General features: G+C 40.9%; 1 protein-coding gene across 1 annotated transcript; it reads right to left on the reverse strand.

The window, feature by feature from the left end:
* Positions 1–2,978: 2,978 nt before the first annotated feature.
* Positions 2,979–10,529, reverse strand: LOC139714550 (uncharacterized). The gene is made up of 3 exons (XM_071626241.1): positions 10,489–10,529; positions 7,479–7,649; positions 2,979–6,642 (listed from the first exon to the last, which is right to left on the reverse strand). The coding sequence occupies exons 1-3, from the start codon at positions 10,510–10,512 to the stop codon at positions 4,237–4,239; spliced, it is 2,601 nt and encodes an 866-aa protein (XP_071482342.1). The 5' UTR covers positions 10,513–10,529; the 3' UTR covers positions 2,979–4,236.
* Positions 10,530–11,411: the final 882 nt, after the last annotated feature.

Genomic DNA, 11,411 nt, shown 5'->3' on the forward strand with positions numbered 1-11,411 from the left:
CACACCCACACCCACACACACACACACACACACACACACACATACTCGTGCATCATGCAGTTCGAGCCGGTAAGCCGTGAACAGGAATTCGAGGAGCGCTCGAAATGTACTGTTTGTAAGAGCAAGTGTGCTTTTACTGTGTGAGTGTGTGTGTATGTGTGATTGTGTGTACTCACATAATATTATGATGTGTGTCAAATGGGAGGGCGCCCTCTCAGTCAAGCCAAGGAATAAATCAAGTTTGCTGTTAAAAGGGCTGGGGGATTGTGCGAGGGGATAAGTATTGGCGTAGCCAGGGTTTTGCAATGGTGGGGTACAATGACCCCCACCCCTTCCATTCTGACTTGTCTGTTTTATTTCCATTTTTTTTTTTGGGGGGGGGGGGGGGGAGGGATTAGATGCATAGAGGTTAGGTCAACGGGGACCTAATGGGAATATATTAAGACAGCGAAAATGTATAAGGGGGGGGGGGTTCTATTAATTGATTTCATTACTTACTTAATTATGATTTCTTTTAAGGGGGGGGGGTCAACTGCTGCCATACTTTATTATACATGTGCATTGTGAGCTTTGGTTACGAGATGTTGGGTGAGGAAGCATTTTGAAAGTGAGCAACAAGAGCATGAATCCCCCTCCCCATCAAGAGGTATTCAAAACGTACATTGAAATGACTGAGAGAGGCACATTACAAATGAGAGCTGCTTCTAGTTTTCTTTTTATTTGAATATCAAGAGAACAGACTGAACATGAAAAATGAATACTATGTAATTATATCAACACAGAATTATAATTTTGTGTATTCATAAATGACAATAAATGACATTCAAACGCAATAAAATTCAACTGAAGTTGAAATTATACCATTCTACAGTGCATTCAATACTTGTGACTTGCAACTATTTTTTTTTTACATGAATTGTATGTCAAAATGTGATCATAATGCCAATACTTGTACATAATATTCATGGTTGACATCGCCAATGTTCATAATTGTGTCCAAACACGCAATAAGATATGGACCCACTACCATGGTTGATAAATTAAATGGTATGCTATGGCGGTCTGCAAATTCTAGCATTTTGTGCTCAGGTGATAATCAAAAGATAATGAATAATGCAAATTTATATGCATAATAATCATGGTCACATGGCCACTGTTCAAAATTGTGCTCAAGCATGCAATGAGGCCTGTACCCACTGTCATGATTGAACAATTAAATGCTATGCCATGGCAACTTTTAGCATTATCTGGTTGTGTTGTTTTGCTCAGTTGATAATCAACAAATAATAAAAGACGCTTTGAATCAACTTAGGTAGCACATATAATAGATCTTTTGAACATCATTAACAAAAAAAACAATGACCAGGTTATGTTGCATATTTGATTCTGTTGAGGAGGTATATTACATTTATGTCACTGTATGTCGGTACAAAAGTTCTATAGTCTCCCAAAAATGAGAGACAAAATTTGTCTACTTCCGAGTCATGTTCATAATAGCAAAATTAGGGAAGAAACTTTGCAGATGGCTGGACAATGCAGACATAGACATGACAGAAGAAGTTTAGGTGAAAAATATAAAATGAAGACATGCACAAATTTCAAGCATGGCATTGGGTATAACAATTATTATTGTCTGTAAACCCTCAACTCTTATGACAAGCTATATCCCACTGATAAGTTCCCATTGGGTACAATGGGGTAAATTGGACATGATTTGTGGATTACGTTGAGCAGAAATACATTAAATAAAATTTTTGCCTGACACAAAAGAAATATCATTCAGACACATGAAATACTCTGTCTTGGTGTCGTCATATACATGCATATCATTTTCAGGGATAAAGAAAAAAATCAAGGGTATCAAACCCTCCCATTTACCCGAATAGATAAGGACAACTGGGACACTTTTGGGGGGTAAATTGGACAAACAAGCACACAAACAACCATATTAACATTGGTATTATAACTATGGCTTACCAACTTAGTAGTAGGTGGAGGGGTGAGGGAGTGGGGATATTGATAAACTTGAGCTTTACTATTGAACCACTGACTAGCATTGTGAAAGACTGCTCATGGAAATGTTGAGTCACACAAACAAGTAATTAAAATTATAAATCACTTGTCCTTTTATCCCAATTGAAAGGGGTGAGGGGACGATGTTCAGGTCTCTTCACCTAAGTAAATGATTTGTCCCATATAGTAACAGTTTGAAGTGAAATAACATCCTTAATGATAATAATACAAAGGAACAAACTTTATTGTCAAAGTCATATTCTGACAAGAAAATCCTTAATAATAATATATACTCCAACAAGGTGATGTATCTATTCCAGGACTGCCTTCCTCATACAAGCAATTTACCCCAAACAAAGAGGCAACGTGAACACTTCTTCAAACACTAATTTTCAGTATTTCATACAACGAATCCTATCAGCTTATATTTATAAGATGAGTAGCACATGTACAACACATTTACTTACTAAATTTTGCAGAACTGTCTGCCATTGATATTAATGTACACATTCAAATGTTAAGAAAATTTAACTACCTTCCCCTAAGGATGAATCATGCTAAGTTTTGTATAAATAGGGCCATTACTTTTCAAGTAAAGGTTTAACTATGCATTGAACACTATAAGGAGGCTCCTCCTTCTGGGGTTATGCCCCTGATCCCCTTGATGGATAAAAGGTAAACAATATATTTAAACCATGAGGAGCTGGCCCCACCCAAGAGCTAAGCCACTGAACCCCCTAGGGGTGAGACTCTCCACTTTAACTCCCTTTCCCTACGGATGATTCATGCCAAATGTTGTCAAAAAAATAGGGTCATGAGTTTTGAAGAAAAGGTCAAAAGTGTACTTTGTACTAAAGGGAGACAACCCCCCCCCCCCCCCCCCCCCCCCACTTGTACCCCTCCCAGGGGCCAAACGGCATGACCCTGGGTGCTCCAATGAACAACATTGATTTTTTGTCCACAAAGGCATCTTCCCACAATATGGCTGGCTGTAGTAGTTCTGGATCGGGAGCAGAAGATTATTGAAATCTACTGTGTGTTTAACAAAAGGGGCTATGCCCCATCCCCCTGAGGGGTGGCATACCCCAATTGAACAAACTTAGATCTCTTCTCCCTTAGGATTATTCCACCCAAGTTAGGTTGAAATCGGGCCACAGATTTTTGAGAAGTCAAACATCTAATACGTTTACGAATGGCGGAAGACGCATGAGCAAGTGAGCATTAATAGAGACGGGTAAAATTTCCATCTTACATGTACTTGCTAGCCAGAACAAATCCAGATTGCAATGTCTATGGATATACAAAAAGAGAATGTTTCAACATGGACTGTACCAAACAAATTGGCACATGTACACTGAAGCTGACATATGACCAAGGAGGAATGACCCCTCATGGTGTGCATCCTTACAGTGAACGTTGATTGTAGCAAAAATCCTACTTTACAGGAAAAAGTTTACACATTGATGGTTTTAGGAATTAGATCCAAATAACACTTTCTATCTAATTACAAGCTTCAAAAAGCATTCAAAGCAAAATATTTCAAAGTGGCAAGTAACATTTTAATAGCACAAACAATACAAAAACTTGTCCCTACAGATCCAATACTTGCCATAATACAGAGATTAATTTTAACATTTTCGGGGACATTTTTTTCTTACAATCACAAAATCATTTTTTCCTTGTTTTCACATTATAGCACAAATGAATCCTTCAAAGGCTTCAATTTCATATCAGTAGCTACATCGCCCAGATGCAAGTAGCTTTCTTGAAACAGTAAACTTTCAGGAGACCAGACAATGTTAAATACAATGAAAACTATAGTTACTGATAGTCATTTTTGAACCTCTGAAAGATATTGATCTATTCACAATCACCACAAGGCTTAGAAAGTTCGCCATATGTTGTAGGTCTGTAGTCTGTCGGTGTAAAGTGAAATACCTCCTCAATTTACATAAAGCAAGAACAAATTCCACTTTCGAGTTTTTCAAAATTTTTGTGATATTGACAAATTAGGAGTTTGAAAGTTTATATTAGGAATCGTCTAACCTGTCCCTCCCAGGGTCAGTTTAGACTTGTCAGAAACTCAGAGGCTAAACGGATCATTGTTGATTTCTTATCACACAGAGAACATCTCATGAGAGGAATGCATATTGAAATGGGCTCTAACAACAACAATGTAGCCCAATCATTTACTGTCACATGGACTCCAATAAGGAAGAAACTCTACAGACGTGCAGCCTTTCTTCGCATTGTTTGTAACATGTTCCATACTTTGCTCTTAATTTGTACAGTTGTCCTTTTGCCCAATGCAGGAAAGCTGTCTATAGCCTTTTGGCAATCTGGCAAAGATGGGACTTTATTTAAGGCCAGACACTTCTTTAGTGCAACATCAGCCTTTATTGCTGATATTTCTTGCTTGGACCATGCTTCTCTCTGGCCACATTTTTTTTTTCTTTCAGGAAAAGAGGTGTCCTGGTAGGTGTTAGCTCTTCTTTGTGCTCGCTTGAAACCTATGCCAGTGCCCATTTTACCTTGTACTGTATTGACTTCCTGATGTGTTTCATCATCTGTTGCAGTCTTGCGCCTTTCATTTACTGATGCATCTCGTGACAATGTCGGACTACTAGTATTTGTCAAATGAGAACTGGGGCTTGGCTGATCAGTGAGACATGGACTTTCTTCCATGAAAACTTTTGTGTTCTCACTGATATGAATGTCATCTAAAGTTTTGTCTCTGAACTCCTGAATCCTGCCCTGTTCAAAAATATTCAGGAGCTTGCTCACTTTTGCCAGGACAAGTGCCTCGCTAGGGAGGCGATAATATTGCCTGTGCACAGACATGCTGTGCCCTAAATGCTCTGCTAGCTGATCAAGTTCATGTTCATTGAGATGTAATAGCTGACTCATAGTGGCAATCTGCTTTCGTAGGTTAGTTGCTGTAAGTGACAATGGGCTTTCTGCTTCGCACTCCTTTGCAAAAGCTCGCAGACAGTCATGGGAGCGATGCGGACCTTCAGCATCAAAATGAGATCTAGCAAAAACATATGGGTTATCAACACTGACACCAGCCTTCTGCCTGTTCGTCTCATTTGCAAGAATGTCTAGAGAGTCTTTCATGTTCTGGGTAAGAAGAACTGAAACACCCCGATCTCGTTTTCCACGTATGTAGATCAATGACAATCGATCTATAGCTACTTGTTCAGAGAGTGGCAAGGAGTTGAGCACTTCACGCTGTGTACTTCTCCCATGAACTGTTCTTGTCTTGTATGTGTGAACTTTCAGAAATTGCATTTCGCCTGGTCTTCGACGATTATATAAGACCACTTGCGTCAGTGCACATTTTGCAAGGTCTGCAAATGAGTTCTCATTGATACCCTCATGTGTGATTCTTGTTTTCACATGTTTTTCCTGCTCTCCAACATATTTGTTGAGTTTCATTATGTCATTTGTGAGAGGGAGTTGACGTGGATTCGTCCACTTTTCATTTGAAGCCTGACGGAGTGCATGTGATGATATTCTGGGACCCCATTCAAGAGCCATGAGTCGTTTGAAACCTGCAGCATGTTTGTTCACTACACCTGCCTTTAAACTTTCAGCATCTAGTATGTCAGCAATTCTGGTTAGGCAATGACCTAATTTTCTAGCGAGTGAAGGAGTTTCATATGTTGCAGTAGCTTCATTGAAAGAACAGCACTCATATGTTGCACTCATGACTACCTCAAAGTTTTCTGGATTAATTAGATCCTTTGCTGTTTGAATACATGGATCTAGTGATCGTGCCTGGGAAAGCAGACGAGATGCCTCTCTCATCTTTTGTGAGACATAATTTCTGTAATTATCCGTGTGGCCTGCTGAATTTACATAATACTCCCCAAGTTTGACAATCATAGGATCATTTCTCGCAATCAGTGTTAACCTATCACTTTGCATTCCCAGAAACACTACCTTCAGTTTTTCTGAAACTGTTCCGTTTACTGGCATCAGAGCAGCTCCTGACCTTTGATGATTTTCACGCTTTTTTGCTCTTCTTTTACACTTCTTTGCATGCCTGTACAATGCTGCCTTCTTGTATAGGCCTTTGCATCCTGAGCAGAAATTGTATGTATTCAGGTTATCCTTTGTCCCAAATTTTGGCCTTTTGTGGACCACCAATGGGCCTTCTTCTGACCCTCCTAATACCCGAGAGTTATGCTCATAGTCTCCACATTTTCTTAATTTAGCAATGAGGCTTCTCCGCTCTTTGCTTCCTATCTGCAGCGCACTGATACTACCCACCTCCGCTTCCTCACAGTGTTTTTTAAACCAGTGCTCTACTACCTTTTTGTATCCCTTATTACAGAATATGCAATAGTGTACTTTGTCCCAGACTCTCTCGCCCGTTTTCGCTCTAGCTCTTGAAGATCCGATCCAACGTACATTGTCTCTCTGGAAAGCATCTTGTCCACTTGACTCCTTGTCCAGTCCTTGCACACTTTCTCCATGAGGGTCACGAGTCTCATTTCTAGATTTTGACATACCTGGCGGTTCATCATCAGACTCTGTACAATCAGATGAGCTGTCTGGTAACCATTCACTGCCAGATGTCTCGTTAGCTGATGAGCTGTCATTACCCAACGTCCTTTTCATGTTCTGAAATTAAGGACAACAGAAAACACAATGCACAATTATACTGGAAAAATTTGATTATAATGTAGTCAACTGAACTCCGTCCGCCTTTTCACCCATTCAATTATTATTTTAACACAGGATGACAAATATAACCTTTCATTCAAAGAGAAAGGAAAGTAAAGTGATATTTATTAGCCCTTTAGCACTCAAACTGCCCGAAACCGCCTCTCAGGTTACTCCTCAAACCGCCCGTCCATTTTTAGCGCGCTTTAGTATCCGTAATACGCACCGTACAGGGCTGCAATTGTGTTTGTTTGGTCAATGGGATTTCTGCCGTGAACATCCATAATAAAAAGTTGATGCTTCCTGTGGACCATCTTCATGAAATTTCCATTCAAACACAGTGATGCACAGCAGCGGGCAAACAAAGCCGCGCTAGTTGATCTTGCTGCATGTAAATATATAGGCCAAAACTCGTCGCTATCGAAATGACTACGCTGCAAGAAAAAAAACCAATATTATCTTTAGGAGAGCTCGTGAATCGGTATTTCAAGATGATTTTCAATGTCAATTCCGATTACTGGATGTAAGTACCACTTTTAGCAATTTCATAGTATTTTCAGCACAAAATTAGGAAAATTCCCCATTTTCTATTCTCCAAAATAAACATAACTTGCGATTGACGAAAATCAACTCCTAAAGCATTATTTCATTTTTGCGGACCAAGGTCTATAATACCGTGTTTTGGCACACCGCTGTGAGGAGTAAGCTGACGCGTTTCACGGAGGCTCTGAGTGCTAACGGGTTAACAATTAGGTTTACTTTATTGGCAAAGTACACAAAACACTAGAACTTACATTGGTCATCTCTAGGTCAAGTCCATGCATACTTTCTTGTCTCTTCTCTCTAGATTTTGACAGACCTGGTAGATCGTCATCAGAATTCGTGGAATCAAATGAGCTTTCTGGTACACATCCGCTGCAAGATGTCTCGTTAGCCGATCCATCATCATTAAACGCCTTTTTGAACTGCTGGAATAAAAAGAACCAATAAAAACGCTATTTAACATTCATTAATTTAACTAACAGTTCAAATTATATAAATACAGTCAACTCCGCGTAAGTCGAAGTCCACGGGAATGAGTTAAACGCGTTGACTTAGGCGATACTTGACTTACGCGGAGTTTATATTTCAACACATGGGATGCCCTAGCTGCAGCGCATGTTGCTTTGATGTCGTTCGCTTGCTAGAAGTGAGATTGTAGTGCTGAAAAAAGAAAGGGAGAGAGGCAAACAGAAGGGGCGAATAAGGAACTGTGAAGAGAGAGGGGAAATAAGAACTAACGCAACAGAGATGAGAGATGAGCGTTGGGAGTGCGACGGCTAGTCTAAATTTGCTGGAATGTGCTGCTTCAGTCGTCTGTGCTAACGTTTAACCGGGCTGAACAAAGATGGAATGTGCTACAACTGGTGGCGCGTGCTTGACAACATGTTGTGGTTTATTCTACTTACGTGACGTGTATCTAATGGTTTTTATTGCAACTGTTCCGGGAAATTTGTTCGACTTAGGCGATAATTCGACGTACAGAATTCGAGTTATGCGAAGTTTTAACACACGTGTGTCTATGGGGGAAAATCAGGACTTTCTACAATCATCGACTCAGGCGATTATTCGAGTTATGCGACTTTGACTTACGTGGAGTTGACTGTAATACACAAAGGTGCTTTTTGTTTGTCTTCTGTAAAAAAGAGCTGCCCACATGAATGCCAGCGCAGCTAATAGTAAAAGGATCATATGAGGATGGAATTAACATCATGGTCGTGCCAGTACAACTTACTATTACTACCTGTACAACTATCAATTGGACTAACTGTGACATCAAGCATCGGATGCTATGATAAAATTCTCATCATTCTCATTATGCTAGAGCTCTTGATTAATCATATGCTTTAATGATTTGGGATTAATGTTAATCTTGGTTACAATTTGGGGATTAAAGAAGATATTGTGGATTCTTTTGCACACACACAAAAAGGCTGAACGAGAGCCCCAGGGAGGTTGGCCTCTCCTACGAATGGATCTGCATTCCTAACAAACCTCTGATGCACCAAGGGGGAAAATATCCCTTCCAAAATATAGGATGATTTACATCAAGGTGTGGTAGCTACCAATTCAGCCTACAAATTTAAACGTACAAAAATATATTCCCATTTGACTACATCTCATTCCTATGATAGCCAAGTATGTACAAGAGATGCATGCTCTTACACACACAGTTATTTGAGGAGATTGATAGCCAAGTATGTACAAGAGATGCATGCTCTTACACACACAGTTATTTGAGGAGATTGATAGCCAAAAATGTACAAGAGATGCATGCTCTTACACACACAGTTATTTGAGGAGATTGATAGCCAAGTATGTACAAGAGATGCATGCTCTTACACACACAGTTATTTGAGGAGATTGATAGCCAAGTATATACAAGAGATGCGTGCTCCTACACACACAGTTATTTGAGGAGATTGATAGCCAAGTATGTACAAGAGATGCATGATGCTCTTACACACACAGTTATTTGAGGAGACTGATAGCCAAGTATGTACAAGAGATGCATGCTCTTACACACACAGTTATTTGAGGAGACTGATAGCCAAGTATGAACAATGGATGCATGCTCTTACACAGAAAGTTATTTGAGGAGATTGATAGCCGAGTATGAACAATGGATGCATGCTCTTACACAGTCACACAGTTATGTAAAGAGATTGTTAGCCTTGCAAGTATGTAAAATGGAAGCATGTCCTTACACACACCATTATACCAAACATGTTTTATCAAATTTCTAAGCATCCATTGGAGAACTGTCAGTTGCTCTCTATTATTTTTTTTGTTCATGCATCCATGCTGTTTTTTGTAAACAATTAGTATGATCAGGAATGATCAGTTTATCTACTTATGACCCTCACCTGCACAATTACCTAAAAACTGCAGCATTTGTCTCAGGCTCCGGCAATGCACGAACCGCGACCAGCCATAAGAAGAGAACCACTTGACTGGCGTGCCGTGCTATCCTGAGTGTACCCGTATAGTTGCACAACTGATTACCATAAAAGAAGCAGCGGAGACGACTCCTCCACCGCCTGTGCGCTGGGCGCATAACATTTCCCATGGAAGACTTAAATTGCCTGCGACTCACGTCCTAAAACCGCGAGGTGGGATGGCAGATCTCATAAAGCGGGGCTTGACAAAGCCCGAGGGGAAGTCACCATTGCCAGCAACATCCGCTTGGAAGGAGAACCCTGCCCTAAATTCTTTGTTGCAGGAGGGGCAAAAACCCATGCAAGCGGGGGGAGCTGCCTGCAACGGACCAGACGGAGGAAGCTGGAGAGCACCACGGAAAGCGCCAAGCGCAGGCGATGGACGAGTGTGAGAATAAGTACCAAGGGCACTCAAGTACACGGGCAGGTGGACTGGCGCCGTAGGAGGGGATGGTACCAATGTTTGAATGGCCCGCTGGGTCCCAGCCTGAATAGAGCGTGATATCTCACCCAGCCGAACAATCGAACGCCAAGCGCACACGAACAGGCCGACGCTGCGAGAGATGACTAGCGCCCAAGAGCGCAAAAGACAAAGTGAGGTTTAGGCAGCAGTTGTGCAGTGTATACGGATACACTCAGGGTAGCATGGCATGCCAGTCGAGTGGTTCTATTCTTATTCAAATTTCTTCTCTCTTTTCTGTGTTGGCTGGTTGCGGTTTGTGCATTGCCGGAGCCTAAGACAATGCAGTTTTTTAGGCAAGTTTACTGGTGGGGGTCACGTACGTGGTATATAAACCATTCACAAACAGACAAAAATAATTATTACCTCCTGTGAGACCTTCATCTTCATGAGCTCTGCTTGTGCTTCACGAGCCTCTCTCTGGGCCTGTTCTAACTGATGCTCAAGGTCCCTTTGAGTTTCCATCATCTTTAGTTTGTACCTCTCCAGCTGTCAATGGAATCAAACAGTACTTATAATATTATAATAGTAATACAACATAATGTTTTAGTGGGAACACAGGTATTTTGGAGAAGAGAGTTAATTAAGGTGCAGTGGCCATGGAGGTTATTCTGTCATTCACATTGACTGGCATGCTACATGAACACATTGAATGCTCAAGTACATGTACTTTGACAACTTGCAATGTGTTTGATCCAAGTCGCAGTGTACGGCGTCCTCGTGTCAACTAGCCTCATGCTTTTTATAAAATTTGCCCCAATGCTTTGAATCCAGTTTCAAAACACTACTTGTTGCTCTAGTCAGCAAACCTCAGGCAAGTTTAGTTGAAATCAAGCCAGGAGTTTTTAAGAAATCAAAACATGTACATATATGGAACAATGGTGGACCCCCCCCCCCCCCCCTTTTCATGGTACCCCTCAAAGAGGCCTACAGGATGTCTCCGGGGACTCCTAAATACAACTCTTATCATTCATTTTAAAAGGTATCTTCCCACAATATTACTTGGGTCTAGCACTTCTGGACCTGGAAGAAGATTTTTGAAAATCATTTAGTAACTGGCATAGGCGGCTATGCCTCTGATCCTTGGGGGGGGGGGGGGCAGTGTAGCTCATTTGATCAAACTTGTGACCTCTTTCCCTACGATAATTCCTGACAAGTTTGGTGAAAATCCAGCCAGGGATTTTTAAGAAGTAAAAAAGTGTAAAAAGTTTAAAGACTGACAGACGACACCCGACAAACGACAGATGACGGGCGAAAAACAATTGCATAAGGTACGTTGCGGTCACTTC

This window comes from Diadema antillarum, unplaced genomic scaffold, assembly GCF_040938485.1.
Source record: "Diadema antillarum isolate AM-2024a unplaced genomic scaffold, OU_Dant_1.0 seq00002313_RagTag, whole genome shotgun sequence".
Classification (NCBI taxonomy): domain Eukaryota; kingdom Metazoa; phylum Echinodermata; class Echinoidea; order Diadematoida; family Diadematidae; genus Diadema; species Diadema antillarum.